At 34.6% G+C, this 27,654-nt stretch overlaps 1 protein-coding gene across 1 annotated transcript; it reads right to left on the bottom strand.

Annotated features, from left to right (window-relative positions):
- Nucleotides 1-27,654, bottom strand: LOC145979485 (uncharacterized). Its single transcript, XM_083112406.1, has 4 exons — nucleotides 27,502-27,654; nucleotides 22,722-22,832; nucleotides 2,542-2,689; nucleotides 1-1,794 (listed from the first exon to the last, which is right to left on the bottom strand). The coding sequence occupies exons 1-4, from the start codon at nucleotides 27,526-27,528 to the stop codon at nucleotides 1,766-1,768; spliced, it is 315 nt and encodes a 104-aa protein (XP_082968532.1). The 5' UTR covers nucleotides 27,529-27,654; the 3' UTR covers nucleotides 1-1,765.

Below are 27,654 nucleotides of genomic sequence, written 5' to 3'. Positions count from 1 at the left end.
TTTTACAATAAATACTTTTTTATAATTATTATCTTAAGCACAATGTTTAGTTTCATACAAGTAAATTAACTTTTGTGAGCCATTCCTTTACAGTAGTGCTGATCATAAATACATAAGAACATAACCCAAACATCTCCATAACATCTGAAGGCGCTGTCCTCAGTGTGCCTTTCTGCGTTGTTCCTTCATATGAGATATGTTAAGTTGTTTGGTTAATCTTTGATGAAAACCAATCTCTTAGATGGTTTCCTGGCAAAGAATTCACACATGAAGGAATTCATGGAGAAAGAAACATTGACGGAAACTACAACCAAAATACCTAGAACATGGCGACATTTTAGATTTTGTTTTAGTTGTATAGTATATTGTCGTCGGCTTCATGTAATCCACGAGACACTAATTTTCGTAACGGCAAAATGTAATTTTTGACTTGGGTTCAAGAAACCTGTCTTCGTGAGTGGTAGTAAGAAGCATGACGCTTTTGATGCTCATGGAAACAATACTAACTATTGCCATGAGATCAAAAATCTAAATTCTGAGGAACACAGAGACTTGCTTCAATTTGAAAGCGTCACTGTGGGTGTTTCTAGCAAGGGTTTATTAGGAATTTCCCACCTGAAGGGGCTGTAAGTTAGTATTTTTGGGGACTGCAAGGGCAAGTTTGGAGCTGAAGTGAAGATAAATTGTGCCTTTGTGAAACATTTTCGGATGTGTTGAGTAAATTGTGGAGGGATGTGACGATATGTTTAGGGTGAACGAATAAATCACTGAATTCTTGGTTATTGCATTTCAGTGCACGAAGTCAAGTGCAGAAAATAAACATAGTGAATATTATTTTAAATAATGATTCGAAAGAATGCGGGCTCTCAGGCTCATGATATGTTATAAGAGCGCATAACTAAAAAAAGAAAATACAATAATATCCGACCACAATCAAGTAAGAAATAATTACATAATTTCATGAAATGAGTAAGGTGGATGTCAGATCAAATCAAACGTCTAGCGTCAAAACTAATAACAATTTCTTCACTCTAAAGGACTTCCCAAATCCGTCCATACTTGTACAGGTATACAACACACCAGTGGCGGCGATTGGGTTCCAAAATTGGTAGTGTGGAGGGGCAAAGTGCCAAAACAAAGAGGGGCAAAGTAGGGGAATTCCCTTGGCAGATACGTTTTAGCATCGTGCGGGAGCAAGAGATGCATAAATTGCGGGCACAACTGCCCCTTTCACCCCCATAATCGCCGCCACTGCGAACACACATAAACAACGTAGGGAAGTAAATATTTCAGGATATTAATTACCTTCCTCTTTCAGAACGAATGTCGAAAAATCCTTTATTGACACATTGTTTATGCACCCACTTATGAATTAGTGAAGAAATGTTACGGACTGTTTGAAATTTAAGTTTGGTATTGCCATTTATATTATTTTTTCTTAATGGTTCAAGATGTCTCAGACGTTTAGCCTTGCATGGGGTTTAGGATTTAAAGTCCTTTGCTTTTTGAACCTGAACACTCCTGTCTGCTATAAAAAGTTCCGTGGAACAATATTATTACCAACAAGGATATTTATTGAAAGAATATTAACAGTAAAATAGTTGATACAAGAGTATAATGTTATTTACAGATCATTTCGGAGTAACATTAAGATATATTAGGCTCTAGAGTGAATATTTTATTATAAATATGTGGGAATGAGTCTATTTTGGAAATATCGAACACAAATTACATACATGTACAAAATATATACTTGTTCTCTATATCATTTATCATATCCATAACTGTGCAAATCTGAAAAACAAGAAAAATGGAATCGTTAAATATAGTGAGGTATATACACAACTGAAACATATATTATGTGTTTTTTCACAATTGTTACTTCTATTTCCATTTTTCATAATTGATTAATGTTACATATCGTACAAATAATTTATATCTTTAAATTATGTATTTCCAAAACTCATGTGAAGAATTCACATAAAGAAAGTCGAATACCTTAATCAGTTTTCTCTTGGACGGTCCTATATTTTCACATATATTTTGATGTTTTCAAAGTTCAATGTAAACTTTACCAGTCACTTTTCTAGATAACGAAAGAGATCACATTGCAAATCACGTTCAGGTGTAACAAACCTGGAAAGGGAAGCAAGTTTGACAGTATTCTGTTTTCTGTTGAACGATTCATGTGGAATTGGCTACTCGCAAATGAATTGAATTGCAATAAATTAAAAAAATATATATGAAATTGAAATTTTGTTTACGTGCGATTTAATTTGATTGCTTTGATTTTTCTAATTAGCTTCGCGTTTGTGTCACTTTGGCTACTCGCCAGATTGAGGATGAGTGATGATATCTTACATATTGATGAAGGGACAGTCATAAAGAACAACAATACCCAGGAGTGGATTCGAACACGGGACCCCTGGCGTCGTAGCGCACCGTGCTAACAACTCTGTCACGGAGTACGGCTTTCACGTATGAACATGAAACTTATGAACATTAGAAAAAAATAGACAATTTGTTCAATACTTAACTCACCTGTTAATTTGCCTTCCCTTTGTGCAATGTACTCCTCCATGTCTTCAAATGCTTCTGATTCGTCTAGGAGTCCACCCAAATCCTTTGGTAAAATGGCTGGGTCCAGATGCTCATGCAATCCTGCTATGTTTCTATAGTGGAAAAACATCTGAAGGAAATACAAGGGAGAAATTATTTTATTTTATGTATTTACTTACTCCATGCAGGAGTAATCTAATTCAGGTTAGAGATTCCCAAACATCCATATTAGCCTATGCACCGTAACACATGATATTAAAATTTAAAACAAAGGCTGATTAAATGCTTTGAAATTATGCCTTATGCTTCCCCTCTCATTGAGGTATGTATAGATTTTCCGTTCAGAATATTTAATACCTAATATAAACTAATACCCTTTCACACAGAAAGTACAATGTCTATGTTCCTATGATAAACCAATTTTACCTCTAAGAACATGTTTCAACACTTAATTGAAATAAAAAAGTAATTTGTGATATTACTGGGGCGAGAAATGATGAGGTATTTTGATTGAATTGAAATACTTAAAACTAAAGCAAAATGTCTATAAAATCTTATTTCTACTGTGTATAACCTACGATTTTTGTAAAAAAATCTTCCGAGAAAAGATGACCCCCCCAGATTGATGTGGCTAAACCAGAATTTGCTAAAATTGCTGTTTATAAATTTGTTAAAAATAAGCTTTTCTCGATACTGTTTTGGCCACACTTAAAACTAAGCTCATAAGAGCTTTTTGATTATAGTGTGCTATTTTGTCTAATCGAAGACTTTTGTAAAAAGCCCTCGGGAATTTCCCGTAAAAAGTATGACTCCTCGGGGATTTCCCGTAAAAAGTATGACTCCTCGGGAAATTCCCGTAAAAACAAAATTCTCGGGAATTTCCCGTTTTTTTTTGCTTCTCAGACCGGGTTTAGCTACATATATAAAAAGCTGGATCTAACTATAATAGTTAATATTGTGAGAATAGTTGAAGAGTACATACGTGTTGTTCCAGTGCTCCTCATATTATAGCTCTGTTTGGTTTGATACACCGAATTTTATATTATTTATATTAAACATATTTCTGGTATACTGAACAAGAATCTTATATTTTATATAAAAGAGTTTGATATTTGTTACATCCAGTTGTAATTAGTTTATATTTAGAGTTTTGGCTTGCAGCTGTTGCAATCTGTCTCCGTGTGTTATACAAGATTAATACGCATTAGGTCATTGCCAGTGCTGACATGCAATTGTGGTAGGTCAGTGAATTTGTAGGTCACTGCTTCTGTGGATCAATACTTATTCTACCTTCGTGCATGTAAGCTATTAATTTTACAACTTGTCATAGTTTTATTAAGTATAGAGTTTTGATTTAAACCCCAAGAAATCTGATATTTGTATGAATTTGTATTTGTATTGAATTTTGAATTTTTTCCCGAGAAAATTTATATATACATACCAGAGCTGGAAGAAAAATATTATAATTATAACTATTGTTTTTAAGTTATATTCTATTAATTATTGTAAGTTTAAAAGTGTTTTTTTTCTAGTAAATAGAATCTTATTAAATTTTAACTTGTATTTTTTTCTGAGAAAATTTATATATAAATACCGAGAAACTTCTATTTAAATAACATCTTGTAAAAATGACAACTTGAACTGCTGTACAAGATTTCTGAGTACACAGTCGACGGAGGTGAGGATGTCGCGAGGCTTGTTCAGTTAAGCAAAATAGCGCCTGAATTTCGTTTACCGTGCGAGATGATTTTTATGGACAATATTCGCAAAATAAGTGGTATGAAAAACTTGCAGAATCTCGATTCTCTTTTTCGGGCTGCAGGCAAAAAGTTGGCTGATAGGATGGACGAGCTTTATGAGGCGAGCGAAGGAAGGAGACGATATACGTACGATTGGTATGAGTCAAACGCGGAAACAGACAACATTATTACACAACTTATCGCATTGACTGAGGCGCGAACTTTCTTTCTAACCTGACATGATATATAAATAAAATACCATCACTATGAAACTCAAAGGTGTCGTCTATTAGGTACCATAGGCGGACTGGTGGTTTACTTGGCTAAGGGAAATTTCCTGAAAATTCTTTTTGTTCTAAAACATTCCTATGTGTGTGAGTGTGTGTGTATAGATTGATGCGCTTATGTATGTGTAAATATTAAGGCATTGACCTGTTAAGAATGTTTGTACTTACAGCTATGTGTGGGCATTAACTTGTTAAGAATGTCACATCAATAATACTGGCTCGGGAATGTCATGACTTCTCCTCGCCTCACAGTGGGATAGAATCGAAAAAAGCTGGCCATTGGGGAAAAATCGAAAGTCCCAGTTTAACGTTTCCTTGTGTACCGACCGTTAGTTGGAACCCCAAAACACAAGGAAAACCGGTTTTCAAGTGTTTGATGCCACTCAGCAGTGAGTCAGATCATTTCAAATTTCAACCTGCAAGCGGACGCGTCTAACAAAAATACAGAGTGTATGTAAAGTGCCGGAGAAATAGTGCGCTATTATCGGCATAATATATGATATTAGTATAAATTGTTTCGGATTCTTTTCTGCAAGGTATGTGTAATACGATAATTAAATCCAAGTTTATTCATAATTAACTGTAAATTAGTTATTAATAATTAAAGACACTCATGTTTTTTTCATTTTATTGAGAACATTTTTATAAACATTGAGCAAAACGTTAACCACTTGACTTCACTCGATCGATGATTCTCACTGGAAAATGTTTGTTGAACCCTTAACTTTGTTCTCTTTATATTTTGTTTATGACTGCACATTGTTTAAACAATTAGTCTTAATACTAGGGTAGCAGGTTGTAGCAGCCAATTCTTTGAAATATCGAAAGTTAAGGGTTCAACAAACATTTTCCAGTGAGAATCATCGATCGAGTGAAGTCAAGTGGTTAACGTTTTGCTCAATGTTTATAAAAATGTTCTCATTAAATTAAAAAAAACATGAGTGTCTTTAATTATTAATAACTAATTTACAGTTAATTATGAATAAACTTGGATTTAATTATCGTATTACACATACCTTGCAGAAAAGAATCCGAAACAATTTATACTAATATCATATATTATGCCGATAATAGCGCACTATTTCTCCGGCACTTTACATACACTCTGTATTTTTGTTAGACGCGTCCGCTTGCAGGTTGAAATTTGAAATGATCTGACTCACTGCTGAGTGGCATCAAACACTTGAAAACCGGTTTTCCTTGTGTTTTGGGGTTCCAACTAACGGTCGGTACACAAGGAAACGTTAAACTGGGACTTTCGATTTTTCCCCAATGGCCAGCTTTTTTCGATTCTATCCCACTGTGAGGCGAGGTGCTATGCACAGGGGAACACTTTACTTTTACTTTACGTACGTGGGTGGAAAATCGGTTAGATATTAATGAATGTTGTTGAAAATGGATACTCGGGGGTTTTTGAGGTTGCTGATTACGAATCTGACAATATTTTCCCCAAAAACAAAATGGCGGATCCAATATGGCGGCCAAAAATTCACAAATGTTGATAAATATTAACGAAAATTGTTACCCGGGGGTTTTCGGGACCGCTGATTACGAATCTGACAATATTTTCCCCAAAAACAAAATGACGGATCTAATATGGCGGCCAAAAATTCACAAATATTGATAAATATTAATTTTGATTATAATTATTTATAATCAAATAATAAATTGAAATAATTATATTCAAATTTACTGAAGGGAACGTTTGGACTAATTACATTATTTATAAATAAATATTAATGCTGATATCGTTTATGACGATTAAATTAAGTGAATAACTTAAATACAATTTTGTTAAGTTAATTGGTGACAATTGGTCAGATGTTTGAGGAAGCGCAAGAAGCGAGTAACAAGCTAATAAAAAAATATAGACAAGATTTCTCCAGAAAACATAACCGAGAAGCGACAATGAGCGACTTATTTCATCGATTATTACTTAGCTCCGATCCATATGTTTCAAGTGTTCGGAAAATCCTCCCATAAAAATAAAAGATCACTGTCACTAGAAGCACGTCAAATGATAATTAATGATACCGATACCGACACCGAAAGTGAAGTAGAGTAATCAGATGTTGGAGATGGCAGCAATTACGAAATTGAAAGCGATTAAATGTATTAATAATTTATTTACTTTAAATCATTTAGTAATAAAAATTAAAACACATTTCTTTGTCAGTTTAAAATTATATATCTATGTAATAAAACATTTTGCTTAAATAAATTTTCACGGTAGAAACTGTATACTGCAATAAAAATTGTTTTTAAAAAAATATTTTAAAATTTATACACTTTTAAAACCCACGAGTACCGATTTTCGTTAATATTTATCAATATTTATGAATTTTCGACCGCCATATTGGATCCGACATTTTGTTTTTGGAAAAAATATTGTCAGATTCGTAATCAGCGGTCCCGAAAACCCCCGGGTAACGATTTTCATTAATATTTATCAACATTTGTCAATTTTTGGCCGCCGTATTGGATCCGCCATTTTTTTTTGGAAAAAAAATATTGTCAGATCCGTAATCAGCAGTCACGAAAACCCCCGGGTAACGATTTTCATTAATATTTATCAACATTTGTGAATTTTTGGCCGCCATGTTGGATCCGCCATTTTGTTTTTGGGAAAAATATTGTCAGATTCGTAATCAGCGGTCCCGAAAACCCCAAGGTAACGATTTTCGTTAATATTTATTTATGAATATTTGTGAATTTTTGGCCGCCATATTGGATCCGCCATTTTGTTTTTGGTAAAAATATTGTCAGATTCGTAATCAGCGACCCCAAAAACCTCCGAGTATCGATTATTGTCACGATTTTTCAATTCTGTCTCGAGTTATTTGATGATGACCACCTTTTTCGCCTGTAACAAAGTTACGTGAATTGTGAATTCCCCGATTAGTAAATTGAGGTTATAAATATAATATATTCTTACTACTTATGTGCGTCTAGTTTCTTACACCACAGATAAACGTTACACAGAGCAACATTAATTCGTCCATTTTGTTGATTTGGTGTTAAGTAGTGTATTTTGTGTCTGCATGTGTAGTACTACGTTCTAGAGCGGTGTAGTGTGTGGTGCGAGTTAACTAAACAAATGAATGTTTAAAGCAGAGGCAATTGTTGAATTTTTTGAACTTGAATACAGCTCTTCGTCTATTTGGTTGAATATAGTTCTGCTGTACCTGCCTGGTGCTGGGATGTACCTGTGCTCCACTATATTTCTAAAAGTCCAGCGAACTAGACGGGGCTAATAATTTCTTAATTGCAATTATTTTTTTCAAAGAAGGTAACACACACAGCGTAAATTTATTCTTGTAGTATTTAATTGATTAAATTGCTTTATTTTAATTTGTTTTTTGTCTCTTGCTGCGACTGTTGTACATTTAAAGAAAGTAGGGAACATGTTTCTAAGAGGTAGGGATATAATTGATCGAGATAGAGATTATGTGAAAAAAGAAAATGTGTGAGCAGAGGATAAGGAAAATTTTATATTTTGAGTTTCTTAAGGTGATAGAACGAGGAGATAAACGGATTAACTATTGCAGGTGATCAAATCTTATAAAATATTGATAAAAGATACGCTTTCTATTAAAAATATAATTACTTATAAACATAGAATGCGTGATATTCTCCAAAAACGTAACCCAAGAAGTCGAATCCTGTTAAAAAAAAAACAAAAAAAAAACATCAACACAGACAACAAACATGTATCACATGAAATAATATTATATTAACAAACAACCTATTTCGTTTAATTAAAAAAAATTCTAAATTTAATATCTAATGAAAACACATGATAACAACTTATTTGAACTAGTTTCCAAATTCAAATATTTTTGGAGTAATATTAACAAATGAAAATTATATTAAAGAGGAAATAAAATAAAAAGTAGGCTCAATTCAGGAAATGCACGTTACTTCTCTCTCAGAAACTAAAAGTTAAAATATACAAAACAGTAATTTTGTCTGAAGTATTATATGGATGTGAAACTTGGTTGAACATAAATTGAGAATATTTGAAAATATGATTGTTATGAAAATATTTCGACCTAAAAGAGATGAGTGGAGAAGGTTACATAATTTAGAACTACATAATTTATATTCATGTCCAGATATTATTAGAATAATTAAACCAAGAAGACTTAGGTGGACAGGTCATGTAGCACGAATAGGAGAGGAAAGAGTAGTTTACAGGATTCTTGTTGGGAGACCTGATGGTAAGAGGCCTAGACCAAGATAGATGAACAATATTGAGATAGATCTAAAGGAAATTGCTAGGGATGGTTAAGAATATATAGAGTTTTTCTCAAGATAGGGATAAATCGAAGGCCTGTGTTGCTGCAGCCATGAACCTTTGGGTTTAAGAAGACTAGAGAGTTAGTTAGTTATGAAATCACATGGCACTATAAAAACAATACAATCTCTGGCATAGAATGAACTTTTTAAAAATAAAACTTATTTCCACATAATGAACTTCAACCTATAGCATTGTATATTTTTTTTATTCTGTAGTATTTAAATGAAACAGACTTAAATAAGAATTGGGAGTACGTACATAATAGAATAGAATCAACAGTTAAATAATGTATAGACCAAGAAAAAGTAAGCAATGGTTCGCATAACCTAATAGAAATAGACTTAGGTGGTTAAAGAACAGTATGTTTAGAAGTAACAAAAAAGAGATTACTTGAAAAGTAAAATTAATGCAATTGAAATAAAAGTATTAGAGGTGCAAATGAATTTAGAAAGGCGTAGCATCCTAAAGTAAACTTGATGAATAATGGCTGACTATTTTAAATAGATGGAAGAATTGCTTTAATGACTTTTTAAATGTTCATGTAGGAGATAAATCAGAAATAAATGAAGCAGAACCTACAGTTCTAGAAACTAACTTGATTGAAGTTAAAGATGCTAAAAAGATAAATTATTCGAATTTGGAATACCTACGAATCTTGTTAATATGTCTGACAAATGTACAATTCATGAAAGGTTATAAAACAAAGATGCATCATATTTATTGCTTTTTAATTTTGCCTTAGAATATGCTGTTAGGAAGGTAAAAAAACTAACGAAGTAATGTGACTCAACTGTTTAGCATATGCAGATGATGTAAATATAATTAAGAATAATGCTAAAATATTTTTTAAAGCAAGTAAGAAAGTTAGTAAAGAGAAAAGTACAGGTCGAAACTAACTTGTTTAATCTAGTTTTTAAATTTGAGTAACACTTAGAAATGAAAATGATATTAAAGAATAAATGAAAAAAAAATACTTAATGCATGTTATTTTTTTGTCTTCTTGTTTAATATCTAAGATACTAAATGTTAAAATATACAATAACAGTAATTGTGCCTGTGGATGCGAAAACTTGATCTCTTCTATTGATATTGAGAGTATTTGAAAATAAGATCCTTAGGAAAATATTTTAGCCTTAAAGGGATGAAGAAACAAGTGAATGGAGAAGGTTACATAATTTAGAAGTACATAATTTATGTTAATTTCCGAGTATTATTAGATTGATTATTAAATCACGAATACTTAGATGGGCATGAATGAGAAAGGAATAAAGGAGATTTTACAGGAATCTTGTTGGGAAACCTGATGGTAAAGGACCAAAACGAAGATAGAGATGGATCTAAAAGAAATCTGTAAAGATTGGAATTGAATATATATAAATTTTGCTCAGGATAAGTACAAATTGAACTGTAACCACGAATTTTCAGAACCAAAAGGGCTAGAGAATTAATTAATTAATTAATATTTAATGTAATAAAGGAAGTAATATAGTATTCTTATTGAGAAGATAATTTCTACAAAACTTATTTTCCTCGTACGTTTACTAATAGCAGTTACATTTGACATGTTTGACTAATCGCGAATCAACTTACGTTGAAACGTTTATATAGGAACATCGTATATAGGAACATCGTTCAACATACGTTGAAATGTCTTTACAAGATAGTCTCTTAATTTAAGATCGTCAACGATTGATCGTTTCATGGTTGTTTATATACGACCCTACGTCTTGAAAATCGTTGATTTTACTCTTATATTTACCACTATCATCTTTCTTCTGATGCTTGACGTCAGAATCTCATCACTGTGATCTTCATGCCTTGTATGGCCAAATATATCATTAGGCATTTTTGCTTTTTTATTTTAGTGGTTATTTATTATAAAATATCTAATTCTTAATTCTATAAAAAAAAGGTATAAGCTTGTCATAATATCCTGGGACCTCAATATATAAACAGTCACCGGCAGAGACAGTATATACAGTACCAGAAACCATGTTTGAGTGCTTAATTCTATAAATATTTCTCCCTACTGAAACCTTGACATTGCCCTCGGGAGTTGTAATAAATTATAATTGACCACCTATAGGTAATTGGTAATGGTTTAAATTATTGTTAAATATGTATAATGTTTTACCTGTTTTATCATCAACATCTGTAAGTATGCTATTTAGATTAATAATTAACAAACCACTTAGTTTAGATATTATAGATTGTATATTAGGAGAAGGTGTTGGTGTCGGCAAGTCCATAATAGCTTGTTTTTTGAATCCAAATAAATTCATTGGCATGTTTATTTATTTTAAATCATGCTCTGTAATTGGGCATTGTTTGCCACTTCTCAAGTCACAATGGCCCCATGGTAGAGTATGTATGCCACATGATAAAATACATCTCTTATCATCATGTGGGTCTAGAGCTATTTTTCTTACATTAATAGTATTCAACAAGTGATCCACACTCTGGATTCTGCATTCTGATGTTCTGATTAACCTCTGTGATTTGAGACAATTTTCATAATCTTCAAATCTGAGCTCTCTATCTACAGTGTCTCTACCAATGCCCTTGACTTTTTTGGCAACAGCACCACGTGTCACAAGTAATTTTAAATTGATTATCAGATAATTGACTGGCCAGAGTAGTCAAGCTAGCCGACAAAATTCTGTATGAATCAAGAAATCTTAAGTGAATAGGAACATCATTAACTTTAATTATCTTGCTAATAGCTATATATTTCTCATCATTTTCTGCTAAAATATTTAAATTCCGCTTGTCGAACACCTCGTACCTGATCAGATGATGAACATCATAATTGGATGCCCCGTGGCAAAATATCGGGACAAATTTTGGTCTCTGGATCTTAATATTACAACTATTACACAGAGCCATTAAGAATTTACCATTTGTATGGGAATGGTGTTTTACCGTGATATTTGTATCTGAAAATTTAAAATCACATACCGGGCATTTTTCTGTATTGTTAAAATTTTCAATCTGATTTTTTGTTAAAGGCAGCATAGGTTTTGATTTTAATAAGATATTATATGCCATGTCATAGCACTCATTTTCTATTCTATGTGCAAATTCTTTGATAGTATCTGGTCCCATATATAAGTGTGGATTACTAGCAACACCATTCTGTATAACTATATAACAAATACTAGAAGGTTCATGTAATTGGTATGATGTACTTGAAGATTCATCCGGATCTGGGCTGCAAAATGCAAGGGGTTTGAGGTTTGATTCAAAATCACAAACTATATATGCTGGGTGTTCCAACAAAGCTTCAAATTTTTGGAATTTTGCATTTTCATTTGGCTTAGGCATAACCATATGAACAGGTTTATGGTTGCCACAATATTTTAAATGTTCAACTAACTTGTTTTTAGCAATTTCTGTATTCACTTCACTAACCCCATTTACCATTTCTTGACCATCAAATACAGTTAAACATCTTCGGCACAACTTGAATATTCTATTAGATTTGTCTAGTTGTTTTCTTACTAAAGCTTCAAGACTATGTATTAGAGTATAATGGTATGTGCCATCCCCCTCAATTAAAAGCAAATCAATCGGAATAGCAAAATCATCATTAAGTGTACTAATTCTGAGAGGTTCTATCAAGCAATTCTCAGCACCAGTAGAACAAATAAATACATTAATAGATAATGGTTTACCATTGATATCTCCGGCCTTTTTTTCAAATTCATCAATATTCTGAACGGACATTGGATATTCTAAGCCCTCCATTGCATCATTAAAATCTTGTTCATGCTGTTTATAATAACTTATTCTCTCTGGATTATTTAAAACTGGAAACAAAGCAGCTAAAATACACCACAGAAAGCATTTCTCATCATTATTTTCTATGTTAAACACGGCTTTTTTGTTTTTAATATTGACAGGTAATGGCAGATATGTAGAACCTTGTAGTGGGTTAAATTTAGAAATATTAATATATAACTTGTGTGGAGTTCCACATAAACTCCATCCTGATTCTTTAGCAGCAAACTCAGAATGTTTAATATTCAATTGCTCTATCAACCTGCTTATTATTTTGTCTAAATTTGTATTTGAATATATAGCTATAGTTTCTGTTATGTGGGGTTGTTTAAATTTTGTGCCGTTTGGTTTCTTATATTGTGTAAATAATTTGAAAGATAGTTTATAAGAGCCATTTTGTACATTTAGAATAGCTTGCATATTAGGATTTATTTTGTTTAAAAAATTCTTAATATCACATTTTGGTTCTGATATAAAACGGTAATCTTTTAGTTGGTTATTAAAACTGCTATGAATAAGTGCATAGCGTGGCTGCTTTGCTGGTTTATGATTAACAGGTGTTTTAAGTTTTCTTTTTAGACCAGATGAATATCTAGATGGTTGTACATAACAAGTATTTTTATGTTTATGTAAGAAATATTCTATGTTATATTTTCTATGGCATTTTGGGCATATTTTTGTAAGTGTTCTACATTTTTTTGGATCACAATTCTTTTGGTGCCTAGCCCAATTAGGGCTAGATATATTCTTATTGCATTGATTACAATATTTCTGATTTGGCATTTTTGTTATTAATTTATTATATAAGATTTCTTGGGGGTTCAAATTAAAACTTTATACTTAATATAAAATATTAATTGTATTTAATAATATGCTTTGTTTACTTAATATGTTAATATTTTTTATTATTAGTTTATTATATAAGATTTCTTGGGGTTTAAATTAAAATTCTATATTTAGTATAAAATATCAATTAGGTTTAGTTTACTTAAATTTGTTTACTTAGTGTATATATTTAGTGTGTAGGTATTTTTTATCCTAGGTTTATTATATACAATTTCCTGGGGTTCAAATCAAAATTCTATACTTAATAAATGACAGGTTGTAAAAAAACTAATAGCCTACACGCACAAAGACAGAATAAGTATTGATCCATAGAAGCAGTGACCTACAGAATCACTGACCTAGTACAATTGCATGTCTGCATGGGGGCATAGAAAGGCAATGACCTAATAGCGTGTGTTATGTATCGATCTTGTATATCGCTGTATCTGCCAAGCAGAGCAACTCAGCAAAATAAAAATACTTACTCGAAACCAAACTGAGAAAACCCAGCAAAATAAAAATACCTACGCGCTGTATAAGTCCAGCAGAGGAACCCAGCAAAATAAAAATGCCTACGCGCTGTATAAGCCCAGCAGAGGAACTCAGCAAAACAAAAATACCTACGCAAAACTAAACTGAGAAAACCCAGCAAAATAAAAATACCTACGCGAAACCAAACTGAGAAAACTCAACAAAATAAAAATACCTACGCGAAACCAAACTGAGAAAACCCAACAAAATAAAAATACCCACGCGCTGTATAAGCCCAGCAGAGGAACTCAGCAAAATAAAAATACCTACGCAAAACTAAACTGAGAAAACCCAGCAAAATAAAAATACCTACGCGAAACCAAACTGAGAAAACTCAACAAAATAAAAATACCTACGCGAAACCAAACTGAGAAAACCGAACAAAATAAAAATACCCACGCGCTGTATAAGCACAGCTGAGCCAGGTTCTATCCCCCGCAATGTGGGTTCCTCTGCCGATCCAGCAAAGGTGAGAAATCAGCGCTGTGCTCTGACTTATATAGATGTATAAAATCAATAGAAATCTTGCTTACTTAAACCAATCAGAAAACACCACATCAGCACATTATGTCATAACCAACCAATCAGAAAACAAAGCATGATGCAATAAAAGTAGACCAGAAATAGACCAGAAGTAAACTTGTGTGTGTGTGTGTGTGTGTGTGTGTGTGTGTGTGTAGCTAATAAGATTATATTACAGTGTACTACTTTGTAATAAAAAAAAACTCTTATAAGCTTATTAGATTAGTTTTAAGTGAAGCCCAAACAGTGTCGAGAGAGACATATTTTTAACAAGCTTATGAATAACAATCTGACAGATACAGCTGTAGCCAAATCAATCTAAGAGGGGGGTCATCCTTTCTCAAAAACTTTTCTTGTACAAAAATCTTAAATTTGATAGAGGAGGACACTTGAGCAATAAGCTTTTATAGGCATCATAGCCTAATTTTAGTACAGGCATGACCTCATCCTTTCTTGCCCCAGTAATATCATAAATACCACTACTTATTTAGTTAGTGTTTTAAGTCCGCCTTATGCATAGTAATGCTTCCCGGAACTGGAAGTGGAGTTAAAGGCACTATGTGCCTCCACCTGTTATAAAACCCGGGACATTTGATTACGAGGCGCCGACGCTACTACCACTAAGACATCGGGGAGGCAAATACTTTCTTTGAATATGGGAACCTGTAAATTTGGGAAATTCACCCTGAAATGTTTATTTCTTTTGTTTTGGTTGTTTTTTACTTCTTTTTATAATTTACCTTAATTCTCTGTTTCAGCGGAGATGTTAATATTCGCTTCATATTGAGCATATTATTTATCTGGTTGTGGTGAAAATGTTCCACATTTAATTTAGGGAATTTCAATTTACTTAATAAAATTACTAATTTTGAAACTTAATTAAGGAATAGGTGTTACTTTTCTCTTCATATAATGTTATCTTCTCGTATAATATCTAATAATCTGAATGTTCAAGTATGAAAAAGTGTAATCTTGACTGTAGTTATATATGGATGCTAAACTTGGTCCATTACATTAAAAAAGGAACATTGAAACCAACATCCTTACAAACATCTTTGGACCTAAAATATATGAGAAGACAGGTGATTTGAGGCTGTTCTATAATTTGGAACTGCATTGTTTTCATGGCCAGATATTATTATAATAATTCAATCATGGAGACTTAGGTGTGCAGGCCATTTGACACGAATGGGAGGGAAAATAAGAGTTTGCAGTGTTCTTGTCGGGAAACCTGATGGTAAGGAACCTGCGAGAAGACCGAGACGAAGATGGACGTATCACGTTGAGATAGTCTTAAAAGAAATCGGAAAAGATGTAAAAGGTTGGATTGATCTTTCCCAGGATAGGGTAAGATGGAATGCTTGTGATGCTGCAGTCATAGATCTTCGGGTTTAAGAAGGCAAGAGAGAGTCAGTTTATGTGTGTATGGGGGTGCCTTAATTTATATTATAGTTTGTACGTTACAGTTCATAGTAGACTTTTCATGTGGGACCCCAGTTACTGTTATTTTAGTGTCTTGATATGCGAATACAAGAAAGGCGTAATTTTAGCAGCACATGGGATGGTAAATAATAATTATATTGAATATGATAAATGATGTGTTTATTTGTTTTTGGCAGTGTGTATAAAGTATTTAATAAAATAGATACTGTGAAATACAATAAATTATTTACTAATTAACAAATTATGATTAATGATTAATTACAATGATTAGATTATGGCGGGTATTTTTGTTAGAGGAGGATTGAGCATGAAATTGAGATGGTATCTAATTCTTGTGTATTCCCATTGTTTTAGATTGTTGCGGAAATTCTGGTGTGGAGACAAAGTTATTTTCTTGGAGGAGGTAATATCCACTCTTAAATATCAACAGTGAGTCTAAAATTGGCATGGACATTTTCGTGGTAGGAAAGAGTATTACATTTAAAAGGGGAGATAGGAAGCTCTTGATAAAGTGTTAAATTGTAGATTGTCAAGGGATTTCTGTAGTGGAGATAGAGTTCGAACATTAAATGTTTGAGACTGTGTTTACCGATATGGAATCCACACGTTTTCGACCCCGAACGTGCCAAAAGAGAAGACGGAAAATACTAAATATCTCGGGATCCTAAGAAAGTATTGACACCCCATTAAATTAATATTCTTGAAAGCCTGTAAATAAATTGTTGTAAAAATTTCTTCTTCGCTTCGCTCGCAATGGTGTCTTGTGAAAATGTGTGTTTGGCATTTTAATGAAGTGAATGTAAAGACTTATACTATAGCTGCATTACAAGACATAAGTGATATTCTCGATATTTATTAATAACATAACTTCTTAAATGCTTGGTGTTGGTAACCTTCTTAATTTAAAGCAGGTGAATTATTGTCGAATTCGCATTTTTAAGTTCTTGTCATTAATTATGTGGATTTCATATTCAGTGCAAATTTAACTTGTTACAGTACAAAATAATTATATTTTCTCCACGAAAACGGTGTTGCGGTAGGGAGGGAGTTCTTTGAAAGAGTAACCGTATTATATTATCCTCCCAGCTTAAGAATTTGTAGCTAGGATCCTGTAATGTCTCGTGAAACAATAATTGAATCAGTCATACGGCTGGAGCATGTTATTTGGTTTTCCAAGGATGAATTTTGTATCAATATCTTAAATTTTGTAACAATTTGTGTTAGAGACTCAAATTCTGAGTTTTATAAACCCACTCACAAACTCTATTTATATACATATTTACATAATTTTATTTACCACATTTATCCAATCAATGTGCTAGCTTTACGTTATTTTCAAAAATCGAACAATTAAAAAATATGCACAGTTTAACAGAGTATTTCATTCAAATAGACATCAATTATTACGTATTCATCCCAACTATTTCCGGGGATTATCATGAAGGATTTTTGGAGGGTGAGTAATGGCACCCCTGTTTAGGGAGGAGAGGCAGATCATGTATAGAGTTCAGTATAGCTAAAAAAAAAGTTTATTTCGGTAGACGCGCTGTCGTAATTAAATAATTTGTGATGATTACAATATGGTTTAAAGGTGTGAATGATATGATTAGGTGGGATACATGGCGTGATTCTTGGGGGATGCGCCATTGGTCTTGTTAGGGGATGGACACCTCTGTGTAGCAGAATTATTCCATACGAGAACTGCACTTCACTAAGTGACATTCATTGTTTCTGATGCTTAAGAAAACTAATTTATTTCAACGTTGTATTTATTTTGCAAGAAAATTCTACTCTTCGAAACACTTTTTCGTAATTTATATTAATTTTCTTATAACTTGAATATTTATATAAGTAGTCTCATCTCAAGAAGGGATCTTTGCGATGGCGAAGTGATAGCGTCGTCACCTTGCAAGCAAGGGGTCCAGATTCGATTCCCGATGGAGGCACGTTTATGACACCAACTCAACCAACCATCTCAAGAAAGACGATGAATTATAAAATTGTAAATGGAAAAAAAAAATTTGACCATTTTTAACTCTATTCCAATACTGAAATAGGACATTAGAAACAATGCCACTTACGGCAGTTACCACTAATAAAAAAGGAATTAATGCCTTTATTGGTTGGTTTGTTCATTTAGTGATTTAAGTTCACTTTATGCACAGTATGGCTAATCGGGACTGAACCTACAGTTTAAAGTAGAATCCGAATCACTATGTGCCTCCACCGGGTCAACAACTGACCCATCGGGGAGGCCCTTTAATGCCTTTATTAAGACGAATCATAAGAAGATAAACTCGTTATCTAGAACTAAAGTTAGGCAGTAAACGTCCACACTATATAAAGGAAAAACACAAAATACCATACATGAATAAAATAATAATAATAATAATAAGTGTTTTTGTTAGATGTTTACACTAACACACAGAAACACACATACATACACATACGTATATATATATATATATATAGACACACACAGGGTGTCATTTTAATGGCGCCCACGAACCACAGATTCGTATTGAGGACATCAAAACAAACAACTTTTCTCAGTAACATTTTCTCGTTGCTCCGTCGATTCGACGCTACAGCCGTTCAAAAAAGACCGTTTTGCCGCCTGGATGCTTACAACCCAACACAACATTTGATCGTATCTGTGACGTCATTTCCTGCTGCGAAACAGCGCACGGCAAGGTTGCAAGGAACACACAAACTTTCTGGAAAATGACAATCTATCAACCACATTATTATCTGTAAAACGAAGCGAGAAACGCCTCCAGTAGACCGAACATCATAGCCTACCAGCCGGAAGATCAGCAGTCATCTCAGTGGAAGTGGAAAGTGAACCAACGATATGAGAAGTTGTAAAAAACGTATTCAAGATGAAGTGTCAATATTGGATTTTGTTTCAGCCTACATGTCAAATATCAACAACAATACATTTTATCTGACTTACAGCTTACATGTGGCTGTTTACGCCCAGCTACTTGTCAAATATTTGCAAATCTCGTTGCAAGGTCTATATCTACAGGTTTGTGTTCAGATGCCTTGTGGTACCTTTGTGCTGATAACAGAAGTATCCGAGGTTCATGTTGTTACATTACGGATAAAACACATACAACCACAGTAACAATCTAATGATGAATCAGTAGCGAATATACTGCCCTGTTCACAGTTGCAAACTATTACATGTGTATCCGGTGCATAGATAAACACAGTTGTCGGAGAGCTCGTATTACTACTACTTATATCCCTGTTTTCTCAACCATTTTTGTCACTTGCCTCATAATGCCCTGAATGTACATTATATTATAAGTTACTTACTTTGAAATTTTGAGTTGTTTCATTTTTACGAGTTTGCCATTTGTTCAGTGTGTCACAGACAACTAGAATCAGGATGTCCTCTATACGTTTCCGTGCTCCGTGGGCGTCATTAAAATGACACCCTATATATATGTGTGTGTGGGAAGAGGGGTAGTGTTTTCGGGCGTCTTAATGTGACTGGCTCCTAAAATATTTTATCTCTCTCCTTCCACCCTCCCCAACCCCTCGTCACTTTTCCCTGGCGACGTAACTGGGAGGAAATGATGAGATTTGCAATTTCATACCGCCTGAAAAATGAAAAAGTATTACGAAGGTATTCAAAGTCTTAATAGACAGTCAGTTGTCCTTATTCCAATAAAGAATAATAGTTCTGAACATTGAGTTCATTGTAATCTGTCGTTCGTCCAGTGTGGCCCCTTCTCACCAGTAACAAAGGGAAAATATGTAAATAAAAATGATCTTGTTGCCCAAATATGCATTTCTGTGTAATGGGACCGTCCTAAGGAAACTATTACAGCTTTCCCTGAGCCACCATTCTCATTTCTTCTGATGCTGTAAGTGCGCCTGCATGGTAGGGTAAGGACGGGGCAAACGGACACTGGGGCAAACGGACAGTCCCTAAGAAAAATACGAATAATTTGGCGTTGAAGTTTGCAACAGTGTATCGGTTGGCGTTATGATTTGAAGCAGAACGTTGGCGAGAAGGTGTGTTGAACATCGGTTGAAATCTTGAAGAACGCCAATCCAGCCGTAAAACCTGACCAGGTAAGGATAATTGTACTAGCAAAAACCTAAACAGTAAAAATCTGTGTGCGGAACATAAGGATTGCGTGTATTATGATGCTCCCGCCAAAGTTGTGCTTTGTAGTGTGGATACGGCATTTCTTCCTCAACATACACAGCCTGTGTCAACATCCTGCTGCCATCTGGTGGGCTTTTTCGAAAATGTAAAGCCCAAGGCTACAGGCGGGGCGAACGAACAGGCTTGTGTTGGGGCAAACGGACATGCATAAAGTGCATATCATTTAAATACTATAAGATATTACGTAATTCAGCAACTAATCTACATTTGACTCAAAGTCGAAAGGGCATGTGTGAATTGTATGTAATACATGTTTTACCCTTCAGATGTATGCGTTTCTAAAATAATATGTCCTTGTTACAGGATGGTGCGACATCGTGAACGAACCACAGACCGCTGTTCCTGGACAGATGACAATATGCAGAAGGGCTGTTAAAGCAGTAAAAGATGGTATGCCTCTAGCTACAGCCGAAAGAACATTGTCTGTTCCGCGGAACACTTTACGGAGACGGGTGAGTAGCAACGTGCAAATTCCGATATTTGGCCAGCACACTACGCTTTCAAATGCAGTGAAGGTACAAGTGGTGGAGCACCTTCTGAAACTTGATTCTATAGGATATGGTTTGGCCTATAAGGAACTCCACAGTTTGATATATCGGTAAGCATTTACAAATGGTTTGCCACATTCGTTTAATGATATACAAATGGCAGGAAAGGACTGAAACAAGGATTTTTATCTCGTCACAAGGAACTCAGCTTGCGTGTTGCAGAGGGTCTGTCATATGCTCGCGCTAAATGAGTATCTAAGGCAAGCGTTAACATATTTTACAATAATTTATCAAAGTTGCTAGACGAACACAAAATGTGGGACAAACCTGCCAATATATACAACTGTGACGAGACAGGCTTGCAACTGATCTACAAACCAAAACGAGTCATATCAATGGGGGGCAAAAGATAAGTCGTGAGCCAAACGAATTGTGAAAGGGGAGAAACAATCTGTGTTATGGCACGTGTATCTGCAACTGCCAATTAAGTGCCTCCTTTTGTTATCATGAAGGGTCGAAGATATAATGAGAACTATGAAATTGGTATGTCTCGTGAGACGAAAATAGGTCTTTCGGATAGTGGCTACATGCAATGGGAAGAGTTTGCTCATTCTATAGACCATTTCATTAGTTTCAAACCCTCCGGTCTTGTAGTGCTCTTTCCTGATGGACACGGATCGGATTGTTCAGATCCATCAACTCTGGAGAAGGCATTAGCCAATAACGTGTACCTTCTGTGTTTACCTTCACACAGCACACACAAACTTCAGCCGCTCGACGTTTCGTTCTTTGGGCCACTTAAAACATTTTACAACGACAGCTGTAGAGTTTACGTGCGAAGAAATCCGGGGAAAGGTATCAATAAAGTGGCCTTTGGTGGCATTTTTGCAGAGGCTTGGAATCGTGCGGCCTCAGTGGGGAATGCAGTAAATGAGTTTCATGCGTGTGGGATACATCCATTTAATCCACAACGCCTGCCTGAGCATTCCTTTATTCCTGGAACTGTCCATGAAGTGAATGGTCAAGATCAGCGATCACCAGAACCTTTAGCGACAGACGATGATGCCTCGTCCCAAGGAAAAACGGTAGAATCGCACTTATTAACGGATCCTTCTTTCATCGCTCGCCTCAAAGAGAAAAAAAAAACTGACTGCAGCAAATCAAACAAGAAAGGCAAAGCATGTTAAACGCACCGCAAAAGATGTGTGCCGTGTATGCAACGGTGTGTACAAGCAGGGTCAACACTGGGTCCAGTGCTTAGTGTATTCTATCTGGTTCCACGTAAAGTGAGTTGCGAATGGAAATGACCCATACTTTGTGTGTTCTTCTTGTGAGAGTGATGACAGTTCATAAATGAGCTAGTGTCCATTTGCTAGTGCCACATGTCCATCTGCCCCGCTATGGTGGGGAAAACGGACACTGCTACACACACTGATTCATTTAACAATTTGGAGGCCAACGTTCATTATTTTGAATTATCCATAGTATTATTTGTTAACTCAATGTTCACACTTTCTATATCGACCATAATTGTAATTTTTCAATAAACAGTTGGATAGTTATTTTTCAATATCTCCTTAGGGTGTCCGTTTGCCTCGTCCTTACCGTATGGCCACAATGCAAAGGATTTTTGACGCACTGAAATCCATTTATAAGAATTTACAGTGGATAGTATTACAGAGAAAGATACTAAAGGAATAAGCCGATAAGATGGAGTTTCAATGCTAAACCTAGATGAACGTGATGGGAAGGTAGACCACGTATAACGTATCTCGAGTATAAACCTCCAAAACTCGGAGTCATGAGAGAGAGATTAAAACATACAAGACCATTTAGTGCTAAGCTATGCATTTCATATATGCTTTTACATGTAAGAAGTTTTGCGCACGAAAATTCCTCGCATATCAACAATATGTTCATCTTTTATATCTGAATATCCTGAAAAAATACTTACATTTTCAAACAGAACTCTTACTTTTCCAACACAAAATAATATCCACCACTTAAACGTTAACTCACCACTCAAAAATAATACCAACCAAATTCCAAGGGTGTACTTACATTCTTCCCTATTTCCATATTACTGATCATCCTGCACATTATGTTGACCGGCGCCCGCAACAGAGGGTGTATGTCATATGAGTGAGTATGCTGCAGGTGAAAGGGAAAGGTCTGAAAGAAGAAAATTTGTATATTCATCGCATACGTTGCGGATTTTTTCAAAGTATGCATAACTTGCACACCTCTATGTCTCCGTATTTGTCTCATTGTCTGGGATCAAAACCATTTTTGTATTTAAACTAAAAAGTACAACTTGAGTATGTAACGTTAATATTATTACACACCAAAATTCCTAATTAGAAGACTTCGTATTATTTAATTCTCCTCCTGTTTACCACAAAGACGAAGGGAAAAATATCAGATGGATAAATCATTCCGAACCATATTTGGTTGAAGGAATTATAAGTTCTATTGAGATATTTGAAAACAATATCAAAGAGCAAAAACAATCCATAATCGATAGTTCTATGCATTCAGGTTCGGAGGAAGCGGGGGAATGGAAGTGTTAAAGGGTACTTGAACAGCCCCTATTTATTCCACACAAATTCTTCATAATATATTTCCTTCATAAAACACTTATTTGACCTCCCCGATGGCGCAGTAGTGGCGTCGTCGCCTTGTAATCAAGGTGCCCCAGGTTCGATACTCGGTGGAAGCACATAGTGGTTCTGATCCCCCTTTAAACTGTAGGTCCAGTCCCGATTTTCCTTAATGTGCATAAAGTGTGCATAAACACCAAGTCACCACCACCACTACATAAAACACTTATTAACTATACAATGCCATATTACGTTATGAGTTATTAAAACTATGTCGTCACATTGAGATATTGGGAGTAACGTTTGGTATGAAAGTGCGACGGTTACTGCTGTATAAAGGGTCTATCCACGAGTAATCAAAAACATATCGAATGGCACAATCGATTTTGAAACTGTAGCACAACAACTTCCGGTTCTCTGCCGCCGGGTAATTCAAGCGCATAATTGCGGTGAAATGGATCATGTAAAATCACTTAATAACTAGGAGAAAAATTTATATATCTGGACAAAGTAGAGGGTTTTCTACGTCCATTGGATGAGCAACTAACTAACTAACTAATTCACTCTCTAGCCTTCATAAACCCAAAGATTCATGGCTGCAGCAACACAGGCCTTCCATCTGTCCCTATCTTGAGTTAGATCTACATACTCTTTTCCATCTCTACCGATTTCCTTTAGATCCATCTCAACGTTCTCCCTCCATCTTAGTCTTGGCCTTCCTACAGGTCTCTTACCATCAGGTTTCCCAACAAGAATCCTGTAAACTCCTCTTTCCTCTCCCATTCGTGCCACATGGCTTGCCCACCTACGTCTTCTTGATTTAATTATTCTAATAATATCTGGACATGAATACAAATTATGGATGAGCAACTAGGAAGTAATAAGGGATTATTACAGGATGAGATCCATTTGATAGCCGTCGTTACATTTTGCTATATTTGTGGCCTATGTATTTAATATAAAGAATTTTAATACACAGCGCAAGCGAATATATCATATAAATCTTACGTTTTAAGTGAAAAATTGCGAAATGTACCTACAAAAAATAGTGGAAAACAAGTTTTTTTCTTCTTTCTTCAGTCAGGGCGAGTCAGCGGGATGCGGTAATACACACTTTCTGGTTCCGTTCCCTTTTGAAATACAAAACACTCATTGTTATTTAAGTCCAATTTCTACTAATATGTTAATCATGACGATGAAGATGAATAGTAAACTGAAAAAAATAAATAATGGGACAAGCACAATGATACTTTATTGCTGGCCAGTGTTCAAATCTAGGACCCCTTTTCTATCAATGTTTCAGAGATTACATATGCAAAAGAGAATACTTAAAAATGATATTCAAACTTAGTTTTCTGGTTTCAAAAGCCTCTCAAATGGCGCAGTGGTAATGTTGTCGCCTTTCAATGAAGGGGTCCTGGGTTCGATACCCGGTAGAGGCATACGGTGGTTCGGTTCCCAATTTAAACTTTAGGTCCAGTCCCGATTAGCCTTACTGTGCGTAAAGTTATCTTAAAACACAAACTCAATCCATCAATGTTCTGTTTTGACAAAGATTTATTTTTTCCGGTTACACAATTTTATTTTATGGTTACACTACATTTAATTCAGTTCATGCGTTATTGAAGAAAGTAACGTATAGCCTAACTGACTGTGACCGAACATTTTTTGAAATGAAAAGTAAATTTTTGCTCAAATTGCTAAAACAGAAAGAGAAAATATATATTTTTTAAAATTATTTTACTTTTATCTTTAATGAAGTGGTTACTTCGGGTGCGGGACGCAAAAGTTTGGTCGGGACGGGAAATTTTTAAAATCCTGACGTTCAAGACGAGATATAAATGTTATTTTCCCATTAAATTGGAAGGTTTTCAGGACAGAAAATATTCAAAATTACCCTACAGAACAAAGTTGTAATTATACACAAGTTAACCGTCAGGTGCATTCCTGGAATAGAAACTTCTAATTTTAATAAAGTTCGGACACTTATGGTATTAAAAACATACGTAGGGAATACTTCCCTTTCTAACGCCATTACTTAGATTTCCTGCAGTCTGAATTGGGACAGAATACTTTCTCGGTCACTTTTTTTTTCTATCATCATCATGCATTTCCGTTGTGATTACTGCGGAGTCTACTGCTGCTAATGGGTTTCCATTCTTCACATCTGACAGCTTGAATGCAATTATTTTGGGGTCCTAGATCTCGAGGAAATGGATGAAGAGATATTTGTGAAAGATTATTTATTAGCCTTTACAACCTACTGTTACACATCCATTCGTTTCTTTACCATATGGCACAATCTTAACTCGCTTGAGCAGCATTTTGTTAGCCTAGGAATCGGAAGTTATTGTGTTACAACTATGGCGTTCGCGCGAAGACACTTCCTTCCGGTGGATAGCCCCTATAACCGACAAGCCAATGAACCTACTCTGAAAGAGATGCCGCAATTACTTGTCTGGATAGACTGCACACTCTACAATGATCAAAGGCTGTACCCTTTCTTCCGCAACCAATTTTGTTAAGATTTTTCATTTGATAATTCACTTATATCTTGAAGTAACAACGCAACGAAAATTTCAGTTGGTTTCAAGATATCGTGAGGTCATGCGCAGTAGATTATTCAACGCGGGTTGTTATCGCATAGGGTAGTATGTATTATTTATTGATCTTTTCTTAAGTTTTATGTTAAGGCACATGCGTAACATGGCTGGTAAATGTAACATACATTTTTGAAAGCCTGTTACAAAGAAAACCAAAGTTGTTGAAGAAGTGTTGCACATCGAGAAAGGCGATTTTAACAAAACGAAATGTCTGGGGCCGGTTGAAGTAAACTATGTATGAATATCTGTGATAGAGGGAAACAACAAAAGGGAAAATAAGGAAATTGAAATAGTTTAAAAAGTTACTTAAAGATTACGTCAAAGTGACGACACGATTTCTTAATTTGTATGTGTGTGTGTTTTCTTCTAAAAATATTACAACTTCAGGTGTGTAACCATATCTCTCTTTTGACTATTATATTGAAAAAAGTACGATCTAATGAAGAATATACTGAAAGTGTTATTGTTAAAATGTCAATAAATTTTAAAGTAATATTAGGTACAAAAGTTGGTATCGTCATACAAACCAGTGAGCAGTGTCTTCGATTAGAGGCTCGTGGGTTGCAGTTCCACCCCTTCACCCACATTTTTGGCTTATTTTGCCTCCACACTATGGTCTCTTAAAATACCCTAAACAACTGGGACCTCCTGGGCAGATAAAATATAAATAACTTTCGACCATTTTTACACGCTACATTAGTTTCTCTTTCTCAGATGCTGTTTGTGTAAATAACACTAGTCGTGAACCAATAGAATAAATATTTTATATCTATCACATCGTAAGTTACAAGTTTTAGTTTGATATCTGAACAAGAAGAAAAAAGTTTCATAACCTATACGTTTAGCTACATAATGTAAAAAGTATGCGGACCCTTACGTTACTCAATGCTGGTCGAAATTTTGCAGCTAGCTGATCAGAAGTATAACATTGTTCCAATTGCGATTTTTTCCAAAAAAAATATTCAAGAACGTAAAATTCTGGCGCTGTCTGAGGAAATAGGCAAGCATTGAATTGATATAAAGTGAAAATCTGCTAATATTTATTTCCTGATAAATTCATTTCATTTTTAAATAATGAAAAATGTACGACTTTTGTACATTTAGGATACGTAGTTATTTCCTAATTAATGTAAGTTTCATTAACTTGTACACGTATTACCGAGTTCTCAATGATGAGATGCGAAATGAATACACATTCCAGTGTTAGAAAATCTGAAAGAAATTTAATTTTTAAAATTGTCCTGTAGCATTACAATATTTCAATTGGCTTGATAGCTATATTTTGAATTTCAATTTTAAATTTTAGGTACGTCAGCAGTTACGCTATTTTGCACCTGTCACACTATACGAGGCCCAGCACCTTACATAACAAGAATAAAACACATTTGTGAGGATTAAAGTATGCTTACCTTGGTAAAAATGTGAGGCTGTAAACATACACTCAGCACATATAGAGAGAAAGACGCAGGACAACACACACACACAGTCCTACGAGGATTATGATGGCCGTAGGACCAGAAGCCAGATCCTTGTTAGTATGCGAAATGAAGTCCAGTGTGTTACATTATATTAACAATAATAATTGTGAGTTTACATTTTTAAATTCAACTTGTAATTTAATATCTCAGCAAGGTTTACCTGGAATTTGTGGATATAGAAAGACATGTTTCGAGGGGTCACCCATTTTATCACTTGCCACCTCAAACCAGAGCCAACAAATATTACCACTCCCCCTCGAGCTTTCACGGTCTGTTCGTCCTCCAGGAAGAAGTGGCATACGATGTCATCGTA

This window comes from Lepisma saccharinum, chromosome 26, assembly GCF_977018435.1.
Source record: "Lepisma saccharinum chromosome 26, izLepSacc3.1, whole genome shotgun sequence".
Taxonomy (NCBI): domain Eukaryota; kingdom Metazoa; phylum Arthropoda; class Insecta; order Zygentoma; family Lepismatidae; genus Lepisma; species Lepisma saccharinum.
Note: the sequence above shows the minus strand (reverse complement) of the source record. Positions and strands in the feature narration are given on the sequence as shown.